At 29.9% G+C, this 26,047-nt stretch overlaps 2 protein-coding genes and 1 non-coding gene across 17 annotated transcripts; 1 reads left to right on the plus strand and 2 right to left on the minus strand.

The window, feature by feature from the left end:
* Positions 1-3,954: 3,954 nt before the first annotated feature.
* On the minus strand, positions 3,955-13,705 carry LOC8282502 (NADP-dependent glyceraldehyde-3-phosphate dehydrogenase). Of its 15 annotated transcripts, none has more exons than XM_048371946.1 (13): positions 10,461-10,567; positions 8,136-8,276; positions 7,750-7,807; positions 7,452-7,633; positions 7,016-7,142; positions 6,721-6,933; positions 6,452-6,577; positions 6,136-6,221; positions 5,218-5,269; positions 5,028-5,114; positions 4,899-4,942; positions 4,653-4,706; positions 3,955-4,564 (listed from the first exon to the last, which is right to left on the minus strand). In XM_048371946.1, the coding sequence occupies exons 2-13, from the start codon at positions 8,192-8,194 to the stop codon at positions 4,162-4,164; spliced, it is 1,491 nt and encodes a 496-aa protein (XP_048227903.1). In that variant the 5' UTR covers positions 8,195-8,276; positions 10,461-10,567; the 3' UTR covers positions 3,955-4,161. The 15 variants fall into 15 exon arrangements, 14 of the variants coding, with proteins under 14 accessions (XP_048227903.1, XP_048227902.1, XP_015577472.1 ...); XM_048371945.1 differs by lacking the exon at positions 10,461-10,567 and adding an exon at positions 8,709-9,970; XM_015721986.3 differs by lacking the exon at positions 10,461-10,567 and adding an exon at positions 8,709-9,970 and having other exon boundaries at positions 8,136-8,283.
* A 9,049-nt stretch (positions 13,706-22,754) lies between these two features.
* LOC8282504 (replication termination factor 2) lies at positions 22,755-24,276 on the plus strand. Its single transcript, XM_002523450.4, has one exon. The coding sequence runs from the start codon at positions 22,936-22,938 to the stop codon at positions 24,061-24,063; it is 1,128 nt and encodes a 375-aa protein (XP_002523496.2). The 5' UTR covers positions 22,755-22,935; the 3' UTR covers positions 24,064-24,276.
* A 974-nt stretch (positions 24,277-25,250) lies between these two features.
* TRNAT-AGU lies at positions 25,251-25,324 on the minus strand. The gene has a single exon. It is a non-coding gene; the product is annotated as a tRNA-Thr (tRNA).
* Between the last annotated feature and the right edge of the window lie 723 nt (positions 25,325-26,047).

Genomic DNA, 26,047 nt, shown 5'->3' on the forward strand with positions numbered 1-26,047 from the left:
GATTAGAGTTTATATGCTCAAACATGGCTTACACATTATATTCTTGTCTGAAGATTGGTTTACATAGTCCAAATACACTTGCGAAAAGAGAAAGAAAAATCATATCCACAAAAGCAAACAATAACATCAAAAATAATAATAGACACGCAAATTTGATTTGGCGGTAGATACAAAATTTAAAATTTGTTCTGAGATCTCAATCCGAGTTCGATAGGGTTTTCTCACTAGGTTACATATTCCAATTTCTTTAAATAATAATAATAATAATAATAATAATTTATTAGCTGTGATTGGAAAAAGGTTTTGTAAAAGAAGCTAAAATTATAATAAAATTAAGCCAAAAGATTTGAAATGTGTAGGTATAAGTCCTTGTCTTGTACCAATCACAACTAATCCACTTTTCTTTATGATAGGTCCCTTTTTACACCTTAAACCACAGATATGCCTTGCCACTATCAACTCATAAAAATGATTATCTTCCTTTCTTTAATAAATCTCTTCTCAGATAGTTCTTTATAAGGATAGCTAGCTAGCTCATTTGTACTTGGGCATTTTTTGGAAGATAACCCTAAGCTATAAGCCCCATGCACTGAACTGGAATGACCATAGAAAGAATTTGCTTGTTTTTATGTATAATATCTAAAAGTATTATGCATATGACTAATGTAAGTTCTGATGATGCCAGAATCATTAAAGAGAAAGATGAGTGAATTTAAAATGTTGTTTTATTTATGGATATATGCATATTCTCTAATGTAAACATAACTAATAAAAACATATACTTATTGTTATTAGATCCATTGCTTCTTTTCTTTTGAAGGCAGATACATTTTTTATCATCACAAAAAATCTGTAGTTGCATATAAATTATTAGACTAAAGTATGTTTATACATTAAATATCCAACATTGGAATAATAATTAAAGTTAAAATTATAACTAAAGGCTTATGATTACTTCTATCAATCTTTTCTCATTTAGAAATTTTGGGAGCATTCTGGAATATTTATATACACACACATACAGCAACATGTTTTTCTTTAGCTCTTTATCCAAAAAAAAATAAATTCTGATTCTATTTTAGTCAATCAATCATTTTATATATATATATATATACACACAGAGACATTCCAAAGGCAGTTCTATGTCAATTACTGCATGGCAGACTTAGAATCAGAATTTTTTATGTTTTCTATTTTGTTATAGTTATATTTATTATAAAATATTTCTAAAATACCAAAATAATTTTTTTAATATATTTTTTTCTATGTTTATCAATAATGTATCATATTAAAGTAAATTTATTTTTTTGATTATTTTATAATAAGATGTCTGAAAGATAATTTTGATATACCTGAAAATACCAAATAATATAACGATATATATATATGATTTTAGAAAAAATTAAAAATTCACAATAGTATACCAATAAGATATTGTTAATATACTTTTAGCTGTATATTTATGAATGTTTTGATTAAAGTTATAATATAAATCATTACTCAGTGGTATAAAAAGATACTATAATCATATTTAAAATATATATTTTTCTGCATCTTTTAAAAAAAATTTATGTTATAATTTAATATATTATAATCATTTATTGATACATATTTTAATGTAAAAAGGTTATTTTTGATATAATTTATGCTTCTTATTGTTAATATGCTTCATATCTTATTTTTTGAATTTTTTAAATTATTTTAGTTACATATAAAAATACTAAAAGATACTTGCAATATATATATTAAAACCATTTTTATTGTAGTATATTTATGATATACATTTAAAATTTTATTTTCTAATTTTTTTAAATCAATATTTTTATTAAAGATATTAATGAGACATTTTAAAATATCTTTTCGTTATGTATTTATTTTTTATTAAAAATGATTTTATTTAAGGTTAATAATTGAATTGACTAAAAGATACCAAAAAGATATTAGAAAAATATTATTAATATATCTTATAATATTATAAATTTTTTAAATTCATCAGTTTTTTAAAATTAAATAAAAGATCAAACTAAAATGGTATGACATGAAAGTTCTTCAATATTTTTTATTATAATATTATATTTATAATAGTCTTTTGTATTTTTTGACAAAAATATAAAGCATATATTTGTTTTCTTAAAATACAATAAATTGTAATTATAGTTTGTTTATTTCAAATTTGATACATTCTACTAAGAGTTATTTTTATCTATTGTATGAGCTTCGAAAACTCACACATTGTTACTAAATTGTGAGTATTAGATTGATTTGAATATTTATTTGAAATTAAATTAAAAAGAAAACTGAAGATTAATAGCTTTAAATCAACCATTTGTTTGTTTGATTTTCTATTTTTGTTTCAGTCTTACAGTAGTAGCAGTAAAAATTTTATTGGATTTAAATACATCACGTGGCAAATTTAATATTTTGTTTCTTATTTTATAACAACAACGATTATGTAAAAAAAAAATATCTATTTTTGGTAGAGAAAAATTAAAAATTTGAAAACTGTAAAAACAAATTTCTTTGAGTTTTGTAACCATATAAATAAACATGAAGACAAAATCTGATGGTCCAAATCTTGTATATATGTAATTTTTCCATAATTAAAATGGCATTTCTGTTTGGTAGGGGGGGTGACAAAGGGAATACTTGCTCATCCTATTTGGAATTAAAATAAAAGTTTATAGTCAACTCTGGGGTTGTATCTTTTTTTTTTTTTTTTTTTTAATAAGACAAGGGAATGAAGAGAATTTGGTGTAGAGAAGAAGAGTAGCTAATTCCATAAAGGAAGTACACAACCTTAATAATTGTAATAAGACTATATAAAAATAAAAATAAAAAGATCATCTGAAAATCAATTTAGAAAACAAAGAATGGAATACAATATGTGGAAAGTAAAAGGAGACAAAAGCAGGTTCAGAAGTTCAATTTTTTAATATAAAATAAAATAAATAAACTAATAATCTAATAAAAGTATGGTTTGTCTATAAAATTCATACTTAATAATCTTCATCTAATAATTTAATGATGCATAGAGAAGGAAAACTACATTTGCCTCCACAGATAGGGTCTGTGACATTACCCTATAAACTACTTAAATTCTTTTATAAAGATTTCTATAAATAATATTCATATTTTAATTTATGTCTTGTATATTTTTTGAACATTTATAATAATACTCTCTTAAAATCTAATGCTCCGTCCATTGGCATCTTTATAGCCAAAAATTCTAAGGATTTCTAGTACGAATCCCCTTGACATGCAAAGCATATAAGAAAATGAAATCTAAAAATCTGTCCTCACTGCTTCTCCATTACCATTACCATTACCATAATGAGAAGTAAGAAATAATTCTAAGCGTTTCTGGCGCACAAAAAGGAGAAATAATTAAAATATTTTAGGAATTTTAACAGGGCCATCTGAACCCACAGACAGATAGACAAATGGGTTTGGAATTAGGTGGATAAGTCTTAGAAAGAACTCGCATGGGTTTTAAGTTTGAAATAGACACCTAAATGGGTTCCACAAATTGACTTCCTATATACATAAACTATAAGCATATGTGCAACTTTAAAGATCACATTACTCAGCTTTAAACCTACAACAATGGCTCAAAGACAATTAAAAAGATGCTAAACAATTCAATAAAGTATAATATTGTTTAATAAAACAAGTTGGTAATTGAGAAAGCATGGGACTTGTATTCAGAGTTAGGTATGTGATAGAAAACCCATCTACTAGTTCTATAGGAGTTGATACTTTTGAGATCTCAAAATTTATTTATTAGAGAATGTAAAGGCAGTAGCTTTTTTTAATGTCCATAATTGAAACAAATAGGGCTATTAAAATGGGCTCCACTGCAGCATGCCTATGCTAAACCAGATGTCAATGGTTACTTGTATGTGAGGTTACATCTTACTGTTGAGCCTATAACCTGTAGAATCTTTAAACAGAATATATCCTGAACTGCTGTCTTTTTCTCAAGTTGACAAGGTTCTGGCAAAAGCCTGATTAGTTTAAGCTTCAGTTTAGCCTACAAAAATGTGCCAGAATGCTCTTGCTTTCATTATATGCAAGGCATTCAAATGATATAACAAAATATAAAAATGGGTAACCCATTTAATTAGTTACAAAAGTTAGCAATTGACCTCTTGGCTCCTGCTTTCAATTTGGCGTCCCATGTTGCTTTTGACTCTTCATCATCTGATGCCTAGGTGACCTTCTTTTCGTCAAGTTTGCAGGAACCAGATTTTTCGATAATGTTCCAATTAGCAACGTGCTTTTCTCATTTTTATCTTCACAATCTATAGCCGAATTGGTTGTATTACATTCTTTTACGGCTCTAGGCTTGAGAGGGTCATCATTCGACCTTCCAATATTGTCAATAGAAGACTCTTCTGGCATGCTGCAAACTCCACCAACTCCATCCTCTGATTCAACGGCACTGTCAGTGTGTCCTACTTCTGATGTTTTATTTTCTGATTCAATTGCATTTTCAATACTTTCCGAGTTGTTCTTGCCAGAAATCTTGATATCAAGTGCCGTTTTTGAGATCCCTTCTCTTCTGCTGTTAAGTACATTGGCACTTAGAGCTCCATAGCAGTAAAAAGCCATAGTACAAAACACAAGTATCAGCTTGCAGTTTAGTATCTTACATAGTTTCCTCTATCGGAAAATTGGAATTCATTTTTGGTTTCTTGTTCTGGTGCCTGGCAAAATCAAGAAACCAAGATATTAGCTACAGTTTGCACAACTAACAAATAATACCATTAAACTAGAAAGAAGTTAAAAGATCTAAAGCTATGGCATCAAAAGAGTTGCAGAGCAGATACAGGAAGTCATGAAAGGCATCGCACCAGCAACAGGACACATACGAGAATAGCGGGTAAAGAAGCACTTACATTTCACAAGAAGCATCAAGATTTGGAGAATTAGCTAGTTTTTCCTGTCATTAAAACTAGAAATCAATCACATTCTAAACATTAATCCATATGCGAGTTGAAAAGTAATGATGCAGTCAGTCAACTCACTCTACTTGCACCACTTCCATCACCAACAAACTTCCACCATTCTTTCTCGAGAAGCAGCATTTTTTCATCACCATTGGCGTATCGAACCTGACAGAGCCATATGTTCAGTAAAATGCCAGAAGTACTTGTCCCTGTGATCGAATTATCTAGAGAGAAGAAAAAGGCACAACAGAACTTTTATGATTCTCACCTTATGTTTCTTCTCTTTAGGATCATAAGAAACTACATCACCTTCATAGGACCTGCAAATAAGTTGTACAGAACAAAAGAAAAGGGAAATAAAAATCTTAAATTAAAAAGTGCAGATAAGAAAACTATGCAATGTCAGAAAAATAGGCAGCATAAATGGATGCATGTGCATACAAATGCTAGCATATATGAACATCCACAAATGACACTCGCAATGCATTTACTGACTTAAGAGAGAAGCAGTAGCTCAAGTTCTAGTGAAGCCAATCCATCTGATAGTCTCAACAATAGTACAGAGTTGGAATTCGTCCTTTATATAGGTATGGAGTAGCCACTAATCAGACATCAGTTCTATTCAGATCCAAATGCATCATTACTAAGGGCTTACTTCTAAAAGGTTCATGATCAGATATTGTGAGAGTCTTGCAGTTAAAACTGTAAACAAGACTGCAGAAACTATTGTATTTTAGGAGAAAGTACAATGTGTTATCCTATACCCTCAACACCTCTTATTAAGAAGAGACTACAAAAGAAATCTTAATACAGAAAGGTGAAAACTATTCTTGAATTACCTCCACCTCACAAATGCAACTCCACATGAAAGAGTCAACAAATATCTACTTTAAAATTGTCCAAACCTTAACTCTCCAATTTGCATGCATATGGGCGTCGGAACCCTCCCGGGATAGTTACTTAAGCCAGATATTTAAAACTCTCTAAACATGAAATCTAAAACATAATCAAATGCTGATTGCTGCTATAAAGAAAGAAAGTTACAAAGAGAATAGTTAAGCATGACTGTAGGCAGAAATGACATCTACTATCTCGTTATAAAAAGCCACAAATAAAAGAGCCTGGGAGGAAAATACAACATAAAGGAAATATACATACTAATTTGAAGGATGTATGGAATACTTACGCATGTTCTTCTACACACCAGACTTTGATTCTGGAACCAATCAAATTCTCAACAAAAGGTTTACCATCATCCGGAGCTAAACAAGCCTGAATTGTAAAAAGAGAAAGTGAACAGACTCCAGTACACCATGATGAAGAGTTGTTTTTCATCCTAGATTTTGTATTCTAATATTGTCATATTGTAGAAGAAGAAACACGTGAATATCAGTGTCTACTTGTGTTTACTACCTTCACTCATCCCATACTGATACTTCGAATGCTGAAAAAATTTTCCAATCAGTGCCAGAATACAGTACACCATGATGAAGGGTTGTTACCTTTTTCATCCTAGATTTTCCTTCTCGAACTTTTCTACCTCTCCATTGTTGAGACCAAACATGTCCAGACTTGAGAGACTGGTTGACTGAAGATGAATTACAAATCCCTTGATTGCAACTGCTCTTCTTATCCCAGGGAATTAAATGACACATGAAACGTCCAAAAACTTTTCAACAACCATTGCAGGATCATTTAAAAAAGAATTTAACGCAAGTCACAAGTATCAATCATAGGAGACATAATTATGCAACCATTACAAGAAGCATACCGGATGTTTCTTAGCACTGGTATCTTGAAAAGGATTTACTTTATTGTGATCCAGAGTCCCACGATTTTGCGCACATATATAGGCGACAAATTTACCATAATCATCTAGAGGAAAGCCCATATATTGCACTGCTTGACCCATGTAGGGTACAAGCTTTGAAACACAATTTTCAATCACTCTCTCACCCAGCTTCCGTGTAATAGGCAGAACACTCTGGTGGTGGAGAAAAAGAAAGTAAGTTATCTGATCATCAAATCAATATAAAGACTTTAAAAGGAAAAAGAATAGAAATCACCTGGTTCCCTTTTCTTAAACTGCCCAAGATAGGGGACAGAAGCTCTGGTGATACCTCTTCAACTTCCTCCAAGACCATGATCATAATGTACCCCATAAACAGAAAAACAGCCTGAGGATGGTTTTCCCTGAAAGTTGTCCTCATCCCATTCCAAGAATTAGCGTTCTTTCAAATAAATAGTCTTTGTACAATCAAACTAAAAGAAAACATATTGATGGGGATATCAAATAATGCTTTAATACTTCTTAGGCATCCATCAATGCCATCATGCATTTAGAGAATCAGAAAGGACAGGAAACAAAACTAACTTGAAAACTTCCACTATATAATCATGGCACTGTAAACACATGCCATTTGCTGTTTCCATATTAAATTGAAGTAACTGAACGTCTTTCATAATAATTCAAACCACATAATGTAAGCATGAATTTCTCACCTTAAGTTTCTTATAAAGGCCTTAAACATCTCTAGTATCAAGGAATCAAGTTGAAGATCCAGCATGATAACCCACAACTTTATCCTTGCAAATGTTTCGAGAATGGAAAGTCTTCTTTTGTACGAAGGGCTTGAAATATCAGATATATTATCAAATGCTGCTACAATCAACTTAAATATTTCCTGTGAGGCAATCAAGTTATAAAGAAAATCACATACAATTGTGCCAAGTAAAAATCTCTAGCATGGAGAATATTTTGAAAGAGTTGAGATATATCATGGTGTTTTGAATCGAATACCTTCAATTGTTCATCACCACACGGAGCATCTGGTGCTGTACATCTCATAATCTCGCAACTACATGATGCAACAGAAACTTTAACATCCACATTTAAATTATTCAGAAGCTCTTTAGTTGTCAATGCATTCATTGCAGAACGCAATGCCTTCTGCACATAATTGGATGCTGACTGCTTCGTTTCTAATAAATACTTCTCAAGTTTCTAAATTTATAAAAAAGACAAAAGAAAAAAAAAGGAAAAAGAAAAAGAAAAATGAGACAAATTTGCATTCACATCTCTAATCAAAAGGGTAATAAACAAAGATCAAACGCTTGACTCCAGTATGAAGATAAGAGTAATAATATATACAAAATAATGAATTAAGGGATTGAGTTTACAATTACATCAAGCAAAAGTAGAAGTTGATCAACAGAAGATGGATCTGGACGTGAAAGAAGTGCATTTCCAGCTGCTTCAAGATTCTCTGCAAGCTTTTCCTCCTCTTTTACCTCCATTGTCATCCCCCTCAATTACTAATCAACACCCTAAACCCTTATTATCAAGCAACAATTTATTCTTGTGTTGCTCAATAAGTAAACTAAAAGAAGTCCATATTCCACATTGAGTTTAAAAGCTTCCAAAAAATTTCTTCTCTCTTTCACTACACGACCAATTTTCTAAGAAGCTAAACAAACAGACATATAAATAGCCACATATAAAAACTCAATTTTCTAACTTAAACAAAAAATCTAAAAGAAAAAATTAGAGAAAGATTTAAGGATATAATTAAGTATACCAGTAATTTCCTTCAAAAATAAAATTAAAAGGATGTTCGGATCCCGCCTGGTGTAATTAAAAGAGTTAAATAACATCATTTGAAATCCGTAAAAGGGTATTATTGTTCCCCAGGCCTTAGTAACCTAAGTACTTAACGTGTGCAGGAAGCGATAAAATCGTATCTGAAATAAGATATGTACCGTGTCGTCAATAGAAATACAGCAGCAGCAGTAGCAGAGCAGTCAAAAGAAGAAGCAGTCTATTTAGTTCCTGTCTACTCATAATCTGATACGACAGGTTCGAAGATGCTAAAGCACGGGAAACACAAATGCAGTACAGAACTACACATGCATGTATGCAGTTATTCAAATCAACTTTGTCTTGTTATGTTCCCAATACGGGTCCCTTCGGGTTCAACTCTGATTTTAATGGAAAATTACAACTGCAGCCTTGAGGTTTAGTCTAAAAATACTTTTGGTCCCTGTAGTTTTAAAATTACTGCTTTTAATCGACGTAGACGAATAATTTCATTTATATAATTGTAAGTGATGTAAAATGATGAAAATACCTCTCAATATTAATTTATATATGCAAAAGTAATAAATATCAATTCCGTCTATAATAATATAAATTAGGCACTTCGGCTTTTGACTACATTGACTAAAAAATTTATAAATAGTAAATAAATAGAAAAATTAATTGTTATGGTTATTGGCTAGTATTTTTGAAAATAGCAAGACAAAAATACTTTTTTTTATAGGTAGGGAGATGGATATAATTTTTACTTAGTTTTGGCACTCCTCTACTAAAAGGAAAAATTACAAAGTTTTGTTTCATTTTGGTTTTGCATTTTGAAGGGCTTGCAACAGAATTTAGGCTACTTATTATAGGAACCCGGCATTTTCTTTCTATATATGCAAAAATAAATAAAACAAAAAGGCAGTAATAAGTAGTTTCCTGATTTTGTTCTCTTAGGGTGTGTCGTTTGAGAAACATCCAATTGACGAATTAAGCTCTTCTGCATTGCATAACATCATTTATATTTATATCCCAGTCTTATTGGTCAACGATCAATTGATAACACCAAACTGATTGCTTATAATCTTATTAGCTGACATAAATTAAGAAAATTTATAATAAAGATAAATTATTTGTACCAGATGAGTCGTTTGATTAAATAATTTTTGTAAAGTTTAGATTTTAATATACACTTTAATTTATCGGAATAAAATACTATACCGAGTAGAAATGCAATCAAATGTATTGTTAAAATGGAATATAATTATTATCAAGATGTAACATATTCCTTCCTTCACTTTTATTACATAGCTAAGATAGGAAATGGGAAAACAATAAGAGGAAACAAAACCAAGTCCTTGCTTTTTCTTTTTTACCTCAATCATGTGACCTATATAGATAAAGTAAACTGATTAACAGCTACTGTAATTCCCTTTGCTTGCTCTTTGCCTCTCTTCAGATTTTACTTGTTAATGAGAATCCTGAAGAGACAGGTGAAGACCAAAAGGATCTAAAAGGTTGCCCCAACCAAAGAGCAATTCTAAACCTTTAGCAAAATGACCAAATACAACCCACATCACCATTCCATAGAAACTAAATTGTTAATTATTGCTACCATATGTTTTACATGCATACATATTACAAATTTCCAGGCCAGCCTTAGGCATATCCCCAGGTAAAGAAAGAATTACAGTTCTACATTAATAATCTCCTTATTCTGCTAATGAAGTAATAAATCCGAAATGCAGCAAACACAACTAGACAGTTGATTTTATATTTATAGACTAACTTATTCATTATACTCTTAATACTCATTAATGGAGAGGATACACAGCACAATTCTAAAGACCAAATCTGTCTGAAAATCTTACTAATTAATTAGCTACAAACAATATTTGTTTTGATTATTGATTCTCTGATAAATAAATACTAACCCATGGTGTAAGAAGGGCTTGGCAAGTTGATAACAGTGCTCTTAACCTTAACCATCATGTTGATGCTGTTGGTGATTCCTTGTGACCCTATTCCACTATCCTTCAAACCCTGTCATCAACAATTCTTTCTTTTAGTTCTATACATAATTTGTCTTGGAAAAAGCTAAATTGCTAAGACTTGCTTAGCTATTCTACTCGGAGCCTGAGTTATTCACCTGGAAAGGAAAATGATCCGGTCCACGAGCTGGCGCAGAGTTGATCTGAACTGTTCCTGTCTCCATTGCATCACTGATCAAGATAGCTTTGTTGATGTCTCTTGTGAATACACAACCCTGTGTGCCATGGGAAATTATTAGTATCCGACATGGAGGAAAAGAAAAGGGTATAATAATCTGTACTATATCAATAATACCTGAAGGCCAAAATTGCTAGCATTGCAATGGTGGATTCCTTCTTCAATAGAGTTGATTCTGATAACAGGAAGAACGGGACCAAATGGCTCCTCCCATGCAATTCTCATATCAGGTCTTACGTTATCCAACAGTAAAGGCCAGATGAGGTTTCCTTCTCTCTTGTACTCTTGGCAAAACGTTGCTCCTTTCTCTTTAGCATCTTTGATTAGTCCCTCAATGAAATTAGCTGACGATTCTGTAACTACTGGGGTTATATCACAGTCATCCTCTGGCGGCCCGACGCTTAGTTTTGCAACTCTAGCCTTCACCTTGTCAACCAAAGCATCAGCAACTGAGTCCATCACCAGAACAACCTTAATCGCAGTGCACCTTTGTCCACTATATGAAAAGCCTCCTTTTATTATGTTTGATGCTACCAAATCGAGATCAGCATCTTCCAGGACAATGCAGGCATCTTTTCCTCCCAACTCCATCTGAAGTGGGATCATCCCTGCCTTCTTCGAAATTGCAATACCTGTGTCTCCTCCAGTGAAGCTGAGAAGGAAAGAATACGGTAATTAGGTGCACTCAGAGTACAATTATTTTAAAGGAGGAATAAGAGAAGGTTATTACCTTATGCAGTTAACACCAGGATGCATAGTAAGGAAGTCCCCAATCTCAGAGCCTTTACCAGTGACACAGCTGATGAGGCCTTTGGGAAAACCAGCCAAGTGAAAGCAATGTACCATATGTAAGCAAGAGACAGCACCCTGACATTAAATCAAATTATCGAATTTATGCATTAAAAAAAGAAATGGGAAACTTTCTAGGATAATTGATAAAAAGGAGTTGTTTTAGAGAGAACATGCAAATGCCCTCTTGCCGTGCATCCTCTGCACATCAATTTGTTCTTGATGAATTACCTGAGTAGGAGGCTTGAGTACAAGTGAGTTTCCAGCAATCAATGCAGGACCAATCTTTGAGACAGCAAGATTGACAGGATAGTTAAAGGGTGGAATGGCTAATATCACTCCAAGGGGGATCTGCAATTTTTAATACAATTCCAATTCATAAACTATATTAACAATCTTGCCCAAAAATCAATGAGAAACTAAAACAATACTCTCACTGAACTAATTTACTACATGCCTTATTTCAGTTACTGTAATTATTATTACTTTCATCTCATTTCGTCATAAAATTGCAGGCCATATTTGGTTAACCCTTTTTTAATGTTTCTTCTGTTTTTTATTATGTGTCTCTTGCTTTTTCTGTTTTGCGAGTGGAAGCCAACTTGTTGTTAAACAAGTCCATATTCAAAAAGCAAAAGACTCACTCCTGATTCTTCAGGCTACCAATTGTTATAAAATGGCTCACGCATGAGTAGTCCCAACCATAAATATTCAGACAAATCCAGTTTCCATCTATGAGCTGTAGCATCCACATTTCTTTTTTCCTTTTCTTTTTCCTTATAAATAAAAATTGAGATAAGTAGGCCATTTTGCATATCTATAGTCAATGTTACCCCAGTTGCACTTGCAGACAAATTGTGGCCATTACTATATAAACTAGACCAAGGTACATTCGGTTAACTTTGCTTAGTCATTTTGAAAGTTCTGTTAGGCTTACATCATTAGCCAATTAATTCGGTATTGGCTTCCTTTTGAATGTATTCATACCATTAAAACAAGGGATGTAATTGCTTATTTCAATGTTCGTTTGTAAGCATGACCATAATAGAAAAATAATAAAAATGCAAGTATACCTTAGAAGTGAGGCAGTACTTTGTCCTCTCATTTCCAGGAAAACTATCAGAAACCAAGAACTTGCCCTCTCCAAGAATTCTTACTCCCTCTTCTGCTGTGTAAGAAATAAGATCTCCAGATCTCACAACCTTCAAGAGACCAGAAATACTAAGAGAAACATTTCTTCTTTATTATTAATGAAAACTAAAACCAGGACAAACTGAGCAATGAACTTTAGGACAGTTGTATTGTAGCTGGAGAAACAGTATTGTAAGGTTTCAGGTTCATTACTATACGAAGTTCATTAAACCAAAAAAAAACTAAGAACAACAGGAGAAATTGTTAGGTATACCTCAGAGATTGCATCTTTAGCTGGTTTTGCAATTTCTTTCACCAGGCACTCAGCAATCGGAGCCTTGTGCCCTTTCAGGATAGCAGCTGCCTTGTGAAGGAGCTCTGCTCTCTTCCAAAGAGGAGTTCTAGCCCAAGCTTTCTGTGCAGTTTTTGCTAATTCCATCACTTTGTTAACCTCTTCTTGAGAGCAAGCTGTGTCAAAAACCATAACAAAAGTTAATCAGATTCGTCAGGATAATAATGGTTCAGTGATCGAGTGCTTCCCTTATATACATATACATTCTTGGAACTAATGTATAATTCAATCACTAGCATCCCCTTGTTTTAAAATTTCCGATCATGTTTCTTACAAGTGAGTTTCAGTCCCAAATCAAGCAAAGTCGAGATTAATAAAAAGAAGCTTGGTATACCTTGAACCTTGTACTGAGTCTTTCTAGTAGTAGGGTTGACAATGGCAACACTTTTCCCAGAAGCTGACTTCTTCCATTCTCCATCAGAATAATATTTATATACATCTCCGTCCAACATCTCCGCAAACACTCCAGTTCCAGCCATTTTTATGTTTATCAAAAGAGATCAAGAAACTAGTACCCAACGAAGAAATCACCAGAAAAAAACACTTGAAAGAAAGCCAATTACAGTGTTAAGAACAAGAACAAGGATTGGGATGGATGGAAATGGAAGTAGAGCTAGTAAGGGAGTGGAGTGAAGAGAGTGTGTGGTGTGAGTTTGGTGAACGTATGGTTTTGGGTTTAAATAAGGAGCAGATGAGCCACTATTTGGGTCGAGTGTAGCTAAGAGGTCGGTTAGGTGGTGGTTCAAAGTGTGCCAGGTTAGCTCTGCGTTTCATCGTCAATTCCCTCGTCGTTTTAAGCTGTTCTGTTTTTATTTGTTCATTAATTTGGGTTGGCCCCAGAGTAGCATGAATTAGTTGACGTATTGGCATATTACACGTGGAGAATTCTACTCTAAACAACTCTTATTTTAATTTTTATTTATTTTCATCTTTGACTCTTCTTCTTATTTGTTTATGAAATATTATTTTCATTTTTACATTATCTGTCGCATCATCCAAAATAATATTCGACACATAAAATAAATAAAAATTAATTTTTAAATAAAATTATTTTTGAAAAGTGTACAAAGTGTCTCCAATTTAATTTCTTCTTTCAGTTAAATTATTTATGTTTAGTTTGTTTTATGTTAATATGAGTATAAATTTATGAGTCCTTGTGTATAGAAGTGTTTTTGGTTTCCACTACAAGTCCCAACTCCCAACAAACAACAAAAGAATTCCCCAAATTATACATTACTAACTTTGTCATTTATGATTTATTGTTGGCTCTGCAATTTTGGATATATTATCATAACAGGTAGGTTATGAAATCATGATTAAATATTTTTTGAAAAAAAAATAAGGAAAAGAGAGAGAGATGCCTTTTATAATTTATATTGAGTTTAAAAGTTGGGTATGCCACAGTGGGAAGTCCAATCCAATTTTAGTATTAGATTTTAATATTGATTTCGATTTTAATCTCCAATGAAATTATCAACAAAACTTATTCACGTAGCGTAAATTCTAGCAACAATAATAGAAAGGAGAAATTGAGTCAACACCCTCGCTATTAAAATACTATTAAAAGAGAGAGATATCTTTTATAATTTATATTGAGTTTAAAAGTTGGATTAGCCATAGTGGGAAGTCCAACCCATTTAAAGAAATATTTATTTTTATTTCAGAGTTAATTGTCATGGAAAATCCTAGGCTTTATATTTTGTTATCAAATCTAATATATACTGTTCAAATTTTTAATTTTAGTATTAGATTTTACCATTGATTTCGATTTTAACCTCTGATAAAATTATCAACAAAACTTGTTGATGTAGCGTGAACTCCGGCGATAATAATAGAAAGGAGGAATTAAATCAGCACCCTCACTATTAAAATATTATCGTTTAGGTACATAAGATTAATGAAATTCTTAAATTAAAAAAAAAATTTACGTACTTAAATGATAATATTTTAGTAACATAACGAATCAACAATTCTAATATTAACTTGGTTCTTTTTTATTATTGCCGGAATTTATGTCAAACTAGTAGGTTTGATAAATAATTTGATTTAATAGAAAATCAAAATCAATGTTAAAATACGGTGTTCAAATTAAAAATTTAAAAACTACATACTAAATTTAATAACAGATATAAAAATTAAAATTTTCTTAACAATTAAGTCTTATTTTAATAATATAACTTTTCATATACACAAGTTACAAGACTGAAAAACAAAAACAAAAAACAATAATATGTATAGCAACAAATTTAAACAACAAGAACAGCAAAATACTCTGAAATAATAAAATAGATTTTAGGATGTGAATTAAAGAGTTTGTTTTTCAATACCTAATTGCTAGGGATGATTGAAATTCCAAAAAAAGAATTGAAAACCAAATCAAATTGATATTTGTTCAGTTCAATTTGATTAATTTTTTTATAAATTTAATTTAATTTTTTAAAAAACTAAAATTATATCAATTCGGCTTAGTTTTATAGTAAAAAATTTAATTGTAATTAAAAATAACTTATTTTTAAATTATTTTGTAAATTATTTTTTACCTTTAATATAAAATTTAATTTTAAAACGCATCCACCAGTATGCATTTACAAAGCTAACGTAAGATATATTATGGGGATGTATGAATATAATAATATGGTCCAATAAATTCCTCATTGAAAATATAAGAAAAAAAATAAAAATTTCTATATTTTTTAATTTTTTATTAAATTTACGGCATTAATCTATTAAAATATCAAAAATACTGTTTTTTCTATTTTTTTAAAATTATGATTTTAATTTTTCTTTAATTTTTTTTTGTAAAACAACCAAACAACAACTAAAAAATAATTGAAAGACAACTATTCTGTAATTTAAAAGAAAAAAGTCAAACAGTACAAATGATATATTTTTTTATTAACTTTAGGTATTTCTCATACATTTCCTAAAATAAACGGTGTGCCCGTATCCATCCTTCCTCCCCAGCCACAACTCCAGAGATCTGTGCTCTTCAATATATTCTTCGCATTAATCTGGCCAAGTCACTTTGATTTGTTCCAATAAATAGTGTGACTTTGCATAAGGTAATCTTGCTTATTTTTATAGCACTATTTGAATACTCCATAATAAATCATCTCATATTTTTATAGTTATTTACCTGTACGTTGCGCGACTGTTATTATTATTTTAATTATAAAATCAAATTGATAGATATAATTTAATAAAATTTTTAATATTTAATATTACTTTAAAATTATAAAAAATAATAATAAATTAACTATTTTTAAATAAATTTTTTAAAATTTTAAAATTTTATTAATATAATAATATAAAAATTTATTTATTAATTAATTTTAATATTATAAATTAACATATCAATATAATTAATATTTCTATTTTTATAATTAAAATTTTATTGTATATAATTAAAATTTTAATTTATTATTAAATATAATATTAAAAATATTATTAAAAATATTATTTTCTATATTATAACTATTATCTAATTATAAAACTAATTTATTAGTTAATATAATATTAAATATAATTAATATATTATTTTTTTATGATAGATTGAATATCATTATTTGATTAGAGAACTATTTATTAGTTAATATAATTAATATTGCTACTATTTCTTAGAATATAATTAGTATATGATTAGTAAATTATTATTAGTTAATATAATATTAAAATATAATTAATATTTCATCTTTTGAGATTAAAATTGGTATTTAATTAGGAATATAATTTATTAATTAATAAATTAATAGAAAAAATTATAAAATTACATATAAATTTAAATTTCACGTATCAAAAGTAATACACATGATAAAATAAAAAATTTATATATTAAGTATACATGTTAAGAAAATTTAAAAATTTAAAAATTAATATATATATATATATAGCTCGGAAAAAAAAACAAATCAATTACATAAAACATTAGTTTGTCCAAATTAAAATGATTCCTAAGATAATTATTGCATATAACCAATTAATAAGCATATAATTTAAAGTTAAATTTCCTTTTCCTATTTATATGAATAAAAGTTATTATTTGTTTTATTAATATATAGTTCAATTTCATTCGATTTGATGTATTAACAAAAGAAATGACATCATCCACAGTATGATGAAATTTGTGGGCCAATTCTCTGACCAAACTAGTGAGTGGCAAAGATAAAATCGGACTCAATTCACTTCAAATCTAGTCAATAAGTAGAAATTTATTGCCTTCATCGCAGTCATTTCACATTAATTATGTGACTCCCATCAAACTCAAATACAAACATAATGAGATCCATATTTATATAAAATGATTTTCCATCACATATTTTTAGCCAAAAAAATAAAATTTCTAACTCTTTCAACGATGGATGTTGTGAATAGTGGGATACCCTTGATGTTTGCAATAATTCTTACTTAATATTTTTTATGATAATTTTATTTTAAAATAAAATTAAATTAAATTTTATAAATAAGTAGTCGCCGCGAAGCTTTCGGGAAGAGGGATAGTCTTGTGTGTAAGCATAGCATTTCTAGTCGAATCCGCCCAACCCAGCAAAGAAGAACCGAACCTGACAGACACATCTTTTTTCTTTTGGAAGAGTACTCCGAGTAGTGTGTACTTCGTAGGATCTCAACCCACCTACTCGGATCTTGTATGGATATGCAGGAAGGAGTACTTCTAGGTGCGTGTAGGAGTTGTGTTTGTTACATAATAAAAGTTCATCATGCTTTATATTTAAAAAAATATTAATAAAATAATATAGAATACAACTATAAAATATTTTCTATTTTATTTGCTCGTCTGAAATGAATAGAAAAAAATACTATTGTTTTAAATATATAAAATTAAATATTTCAATTGAAAAAAAAAAAGAAAATAATGATTTTAGATAAGAAGTAACAATTGAACAATTTTCTTAAGACTTAACGTAATGGATTAATCAAATGTAATGATTATCACACTCTAAACGATAATATTACACTTAAAAAGAAAAGGGACACCCAACAAGAGAAGAGAGTTAGCTAAAGGTATGTTAAAACATAGAAAGAAAGGCAGGTAGTTAGTTACCCTTTTGCTTTTGGTGTATGTAGGCTTGAAGCAGTGAGGAGAGCCACAAGAATGGTGTAAAGGGTTGGTACATAGATGGATCATGGCTGGATCTGTGTATGCAACCAATTAACCATCATATCTTTCTTTATGGACCACAGCTCACTGACTGTGTTAGTTAGTGAGAAAGATAAGCCACAAACAATGAACTCTATATTTATGGACCACAGTCACACCTGTGGCAATTTCATGAAAATGTAAAGGTGCTGGTGCCCCCACCATACTCACTGGACTCATCATCATGCCTTTCTTTAAACCATTCATCTCTCAACCACATGTAAATTTTGGTTATACTTTACTTTCAATCTTTTAAGAAAAAGAAAAAAAAAAGAGTAATATTCAAAATTTTAATGAATTTTTTATGTATATTTAGAGGTAATCTTACAAACATTAAAATATTATGTCCTAAGTTTTAACACAATTGCATACTTAAAATTTGAATTCGAAACTTCAGTTAAACTAAAAAAGACTATTCTTATCTTATTTACATGCTCTTAAATATTTTAATATATTTTTTATTACACTAAAACAAGTGTTAAAATTAGCAATATGTAATTTGCTTGATTACTTATTGCGTAGCTCCAACAATCAATAATATTTTGCTAATTGTGATGCACACTTGAGATTCTTACTGTGTTGTCAAGGTTTTTTTAATATAGGTTTTTAAAATTTTAAATCAAGTTACTGAGACTGTTTGAAAAATAGATAAGAGACCACTAGTAGCAGATGATAAATAAAAAATAATTTTTTTTTACTTTTTACAAGTAAATATATTAATCAGTTCATTATTTATTTCGTAGAAAATAATTCTTTTAAAAGTCTAAAATGGAGTTCTTTTTTAATTCTAGTAATATTTTATTTTAGGAATTATTTTTTGGATTAATAATATATCATATTGATGAATCATTCGACAGGGTTGATGAATGCCTAGCAAAATGATCCACAGCATAAGTAAATAACGAAATCGTTAGAAATAGATTCATCATATCAACTCCGATGCCCAAGTTAGTAATTTAGGAAAACAAGTTGTAGATCGTGTTATTGTCAAAGTGAATATAACATTACCTCAATTTATGGATCATAACCTCTTTATATAGAAGCTAAGTTAGTCCTTATTCATATATGAATAGGACTCAACTCCAAACAATAAGGGAATTAGTTTTCTAATTGGATTATGTCTCATTATTTATTCGGATTTTCTCCTCATTGATATTTCAAACGACGAATATGTTATTCGAAACTTCTTTTCATGACTTGGATGTTGATATGTCGTTTTTCCACATTGTTCGAGTCTCCTCATTACAGTTGAACAAAGTGAGTTTTCTATGTAGTTATCATATATCATTTAATATTAAGTTAATCTCATAAACTAATGTGACAGCCGAACCTAAAGAAGCAGTTCGACGAGGGTGAGAAGTGTACGCCGTGGCAAAGATAGGATGCCTGGACAAGGAGTGGCTTCTAGGATGGGAGTACTCTACATAAATGAATCGAGTTGCACATCGAAATGGGAGGGGGAATGGTCGATAATATATATGTAAAGTTGGAACTAATCACATGAGGCGTCTTTTGGTTGTTTGCTGTGGAGTTGTAGAAACTTCAAAGTTAAACGTGTTTGGTTCAGAAAAATTCCAGAATGGGGGACCTCCTCGGAAGTTCTCGAACCGCCAAAAGAACAAAACCGTGAGGCTAGTGGGGAGCCAAAGCAGACAGTATCTCATGTGATCTGATTCCAAATCGTTACAACTAAATTTTATAATAATTCATCATATTTGAGTATATTGTTATTTTATTATTTTCTTATAGTTATTTATTATGAGTTTGAAATCTCTGTATATATTTATTTATCCTTAACACATAGACTTTATATATATATATATATATATATATATGATTTTTATATTTATTATATAACTAATTTAATGGATTAATAGATTAATAATTATAATTTTGAAAATAGTATCTTTAATATTATATTAATTAATTTTTTAATATATATATATATGTGTGTGTGTGTGTGTGTGTGTGTGTGTGTGTGTTAATTTTTGAGACTTAAAATTTTTTTGACATGTGTGCTTAATTTTTTAGACGTAGGATTTTTATTTTGACAAGCTTACTATTTTTGACACATAGAATTCAAGTCTATGTGTAATTTTATAGTTTTTTTCTATTAATTTATTGATTAATAAATTACACTCTTAATTAAACACTGATTCTAATTCTAAAAATAGCATATTAATTATATTTTAATATTACATTAACTAATAAATAATTTTTTTATTAGATAATGATATTAATCCTATCATAAAAATTAGCATACTAATTATATTTTAATATTATATTAACTAAAAATTAAATTTTTAATTAGACAACAATTATAATTCTAAAAATAATATTTTAAATAATATTTAATAATAATAAAATAATTTTTTAATTATATAAATAAATATTTAATCGTTAAAATAGTAATATCAATTATAAGATGAAATTATATAATACTAAAATTAATTAATAAATATTTATAAAATAATTTTTATATATTATACTAATATAATTTTAAAATTTTAAAAAAATTAAAAAATATTTTAAAAAGTTAATTTGTTATTATTTTTAAAAATATTATAAATTAATATTAATATTTTATTAAATTATATTTATAAACTTAATTTTATAATTAAAATAATAACAGCCATACACTATATATAATTTTATCGGCGAATATATCCAAATCTGTTATGAATAATAGAATTTAAACCAAAACTTATGGCAGAAAAAAAAAAAACTCGTCCTGTTAAATTTGGATAAGATCAATAAATATCCGACCAGCCATTCTTTGTCTCAGAAAATAATTTAAAATTGGTCTGGAGAATGAAAAATGAAGGGACAGAATGAGGCAGCCCAAATTATCAATTGAAGGAAAAATAGACCAAAAAAAAGAAAGAAAGAAGAGAAGGCCATTGCACCATTTGTTTGGATGAGCCCATTACACCATTAGGTGCACACATTACTGCCCAAATTAACAATTTTTGCCCAATTTCAATTATACCGCAGATTATGAGATGATACGGTTTATATAGCTTTATGGATTTTAGGGTCCATTCGTTATTATTTTATTTATAAAAAAATTTACGCTAATATTTGATACATGCGTCAGTCAGATACTGATGTAATATGTTTCTTTAAAAAATAATTTATAATGATTGATTTTGTATTAAATGTTCATTAAATATGTGTTTTAATGTTGATTGTTTAAACATAAAAAATTTATTATTTATTAATTTAATTTTATTAAAAAGATATATGTATTATAATATAAATATTTATAGTATAACTTTAGCTTAAATTTTTTTATTTATCAATTGTGTATGAATGTTTTATGTTATGTCTAATATTATATATATTCATTTGAATGAGTTAGTAGTATGATTTTCATTAATGACGAATATCTATTGACAAACTAATGAATATTATGTTTATGTCAATCATAAAGAATTTTCAACATGCATCATAAAAAAATTTATAAATAATTAATATTTTTATTTGAAAATATTATAAACATTATATATACAATTATTGAATATTGCAGTACCAGATAATAAATATTAATATTAAAATTGATGAATAATAATACATAAAACAAAATGAACATGAACATTAACCGTAATGGATATTAAGTTTAAAAATAATGAATATTTCAATATAAAAAAAATTAATTATTATAGAATATTACATCTAATAGACATATACATATAGAAAATGAACATTTTAGTACATATAAATGAATAAAATATATTAATATATATATGGTCTAATAAAAACTTTTTGATATGTGTTACTGTATTCTAGCACATATGATTCATAAAAAAATTAAATTTATTATACTTTCTAGATTACTGCTAATTATTACAAATATTTAACCAGTAATACATTACAAATTTACTCAACATTTATTACTTTTGTATTTGTATTGAGCATTCAAAAAAATATTCTTTTTAGAATATGAGGCAAACTCTTAAATAGATCAAACGTTTATAATTGATTTTATGAATTTTTAAATATGTTCATATCCAATATATAATATTTAAATATTTTATTAGTTATAGAATTATCTAATCTAATATTAATTTCTTATCCTAACAAAAATTAAATTAAAAATATTTAAATAAAAATTAATTATAGCACTACTATATGATTATGCATAAATATTCTAATTATTGTTGAGTTTGTTTGACTTAATATTAATTAAAAAAATTATTTTACAATTAATGTAAAAATCCTAATAGAGTTGGATAATCAATGTTGAAATCCTAATAGAATTAGACAATTAATATTAAAATCCTGATAGAGTTAGAATTAGATTATACTTAATAGATTATTATTTTTTTAATAAAATTAATTAATTAATAATATAATTAATCCAATTAATTACTAAATAATCAATAAAACTATTCTCCCTTTTTATATTTTGTATATTGTTATTATGATTATAATATGTATAAATCATATCCAAAGCCAAGACAAGAATTTTCTATTGAAATAATAGTATTGATGTATATATTTATTTAGCAGCATTTGGCACTGCTACAACGACGTCGTTTAATGGAGGAGTAAATAGCTGGTTCAGTTCGTTAACAAAGTCGGCGACTCCCGCGATCACGAGCCTTTAAAATTAAATTGTCTCTCTCTCTCTCTCTCTCTCTCTCTCTCTCCCCAATTCGAACCTCAAAATACCCAAAATCAAAACCTGAAACGCAGCAATTTCAACCAATTCATACTCCAATTAATTGAAACCCATTTACCGTCGCGAAAAATGAAACAGAAGCTCCAGCAGATCTTCCTTCAATTACCGAATTCTAAACTACAAACCCTAACCCTAGATTCCACCCAAATTCTAACCCTCCACGATCTCAAGCTTTCTCTTTTTCCCAACAACCATCAAAATTTGTCATCTTTCTTCTTCACACTCAATGGAAAACCCCTCCTCGATTCAACACCTATTCCAAATCCCCAAATTACCTCTCTTTCCACCCTAGTGTTACACTCCCGTCTCCCCGGTGGCGGTGGGGATGGCGGCGCTACAGGGGCTGAGTCACGCGATTGCTATCTCAATATGTATGCAGAGAAAAAGCCCGATAAAGTTGACCCAAATGAGCAAAGACTCTCTAAATGGCTCAATTGTGCTCTCTCTAATGAGCCCTTGATGCAGCCTTGTGTAATCGATAAGCTTGGTAATGTATTTAACAAGGAAGCACTGGTAGAGGCTTTGATTGGTAAAAAATTGCCCAAGGAATTTGGTTATATAAAGGGTTTAAAGGATATGATCAATATTAAGTTAGAGCCAATTCCTGGTGAGAAGGAGGAGCTGTATGGTGCTAAGTTTCATTGCCCAATATCGGGATTAGAGTTCAATGGGAAGTATAAGTTTTATGCTTTGAAGAATTGTGGTCATGTTTTGAGTGCTAAGGCATTGAAGGAAGTGAAATCATCAGCGTGTCTGGTTTGTTACAAGGAATTTGAGGAATTTGATAAGATTGTGATAAATGGAAGCGATGAGGAGGTGGCAGATTTGAGGGAGAGGCTGGAAGAGGAGAGACTAAAAGTCAAGGATAAGAAGTCAAAGAAGGTGAAGAAGGGGGAAGTGGGTGTTAATGGAGGAGATGATTGTGTGGATTTGGATACGTCGCGGTTGATAGGTAAAAAACATGGTATTAGTGATGATAAGGGTGTTGAGAAGGTTGTCAGTAAAGTTGTAGGGAGTGGAAAGGTTGAAAAGGTGAAAGGGGTGGGTAATGGTGGTGCAGTGAAGAAATTTAAGGCAGCTGATATGGCACCTGCTAATGCTACTAAAGAGGTGTACGCATCCATTTTTACTTCTTCAAAGAAGTCAGATTTCAAGGAGACATATATGTGTAGGTCACTCCCACTTGGAAGGAACTGATTGTTAAAGGTGTGAGCGCATATTGCCTCTTTAATGAGGTGATGGTTTAGACTTTCCTTTATAAGTTGTAACTACATTTCATTATTTGTAATTGAAAGCACTATTGTCTTTTGGCTAACCCTTGTGTCATGCTTTGATGTATGGCAAATCAAATTTACTATGTATGATTGTGTTTTCTATCATGAAGTGTTACTTGGGTGTTTTTCTGTCTCTTATAGCTGATTCCGCACATTTTGAAGTGCTTTCTATATGTTATGTGGCTGAAATCCCTGTTCCATCATCAATTGTAAGAAGCAGATAATAGAAAATAAGTAAGATGAATAATTTTGCAGAAGCATATTTGGATTAGCTGCCTTCATTATTCTTTTTTCCTTCTGGTAATGTCGGAGTCCTGCTTTGTGGATCTGTCCAAATCTAAAGAAAGCATTTACTTAAAAGAGGAGGAAAGGGAATAAAATAAACAAGATGTAATGAATTGGAAAATGGTGTTGAATGACTAGAACCATTAAATACTGTTATTGTTAGCAGGAAGATTCAGTGAAGCCAGCATCAGAGATCTTCCAAATGAACCAACGTATGACAGCTGAGGCATCTGTGGTACTCATTGCAGATTTTGCAGTTCATGGCTTTCCACTGGGGTAACCTGCTTCTTGAACTTTATTAAAGGAACCAAACCTATAGCAGCTGATGCCTCTGTGGCACTGCACATTTTGAAGTGTATGGGGTTTATCATCATAATAATTTATTTTTATTTTTAATTTTTAAACTAAGATATATAGTTGCCCTTTGAGATTCTTAAAACATAGATTTACATATGTAACTTGCTGATTCGTCTTGGTTGGTTGGTTCACTTTTGAATTATCTTAAATTTCACCCATCTCTCTATAATCATTAGATTGCTTAGGGGCAACTTCTTGAAATGTCTCTAGGGTTTATAATATTTGTACCCATTCTTTCTTATAAGAAAAACTGATCTGTGTAAGACAAGAACGTCAACAGCTTTCTGCTGTACTTCTCTTGCTTCTTCCTGCAGCTAGATTTATGATACGAGATACCTACAAATTTGAGGTTATTGATGCTAAAAAGAGAGAAATGGAACTCTAGCAAGCTGCTGGAAAAAAATGTATGAAGTGACTGCTTTCTTTTTATTTTATTTTTTTGCCTTTTTAATGTTTGCAGTAAGCTAATGCTTTCATTGACAGTTGAACTCAAGACCTCCCGCTTACTAAACGGGTGCTCTAACCAACTGAGCTATGAAAGCAGGAACGGACGTTATTACGAGAGCCATTTTCATATTTCTTTCCTTTCCTTTATCAAAAGTAAGACCTCTTCTTCTCTTTCGCCATGTTCTTATACGGGTCAAAATGGGTTTCCAAGATTAATCTAATAAAGCTTAGGGGTTTCTTTGGTTTGAAGCTGCAGTTTTTTGGTCTCTGGTTGCTTGGATTCTGTTATTGCTCTCTCAATGGAAAAGAGAGAATCTGGATTACTCTTGCAGTTCTGAAAACTTCAAACCTTGACCGAATTCCATTCGGAACTCCTTGAATCGAAAATTTCCAGTTTTCATCTACTATAATGCAGAGTCATATACCCACCGTAATTAACAATTCATCCAGGAATGCCCTTCAAGACACTGAGAAACTATCATCTCTAGTATTGTGAAAGTAAAAAATTGAACCTTTTCTCCTGTTGAATTTTTGCAAACTTTACAAAGAACTGAAGCAGTAGCTTTTTCTCCAAATGAATGGTACTCCGATTTCAACTTCATTTGTAACCTTGTGTAAAACAAAGCTATAGAACGGTGACTTATTGAAAGGATAATAGCTGAGGTCCCGTGGAATGGAAACATTCATAGGAAGGAAGAAGATGAGCTTACTGTGGTGAGAAAGATGTACATGTGAGCATTGTCATGAGAAGGATCATATGCTGTCTCAATGAACAACATATTCAATATTCACAACACAATTCAACTCAACCAAAACCA

This window comes from Ricinus communis, chromosome 3 (assembly GCF_019578655.1).
Source record: "Ricinus communis isolate WT05 ecotype wild-type chromosome 3, ASM1957865v1, whole genome shotgun sequence".
NCBI lineage: Eukaryota > Viridiplantae > Streptophyta > Magnoliopsida > Malpighiales > Euphorbiaceae > Ricinus > Ricinus communis.

Excerpts from the sequence above, each read along its gene's own strand:
- LOC8282504 (XM_002523450.4), top strand. The coding sequence starts at position 22,936 with ATGAAACAGAAGCTCCAGCAGATCTTCCTTCAATTACCGAATTCTAAA.
- LOC8282502 (XM_048371937.1), bottom strand. The coding sequence starts at position 8,246 with ATGGAGGTAAAAGAGGAGGAAAAGCTTGCAGAGAATCTTGAAGCAGCT. Across the intron at positions 7,954-8,135 it reads AACTTCTACTTTTGCTTGAT|AAACTTGAGAAGTATTTATT; the intron begins GTAATTGTAAAC and ends TTATAAATTTAG. Across the intron at positions 6,222-6,451 it reads GAAAATCTAGGATGAAAAAG|GCTTGTTTAGCTCCGGATGA; the intron begins GTAACAACCCTT and ends TTTACAATTCAG.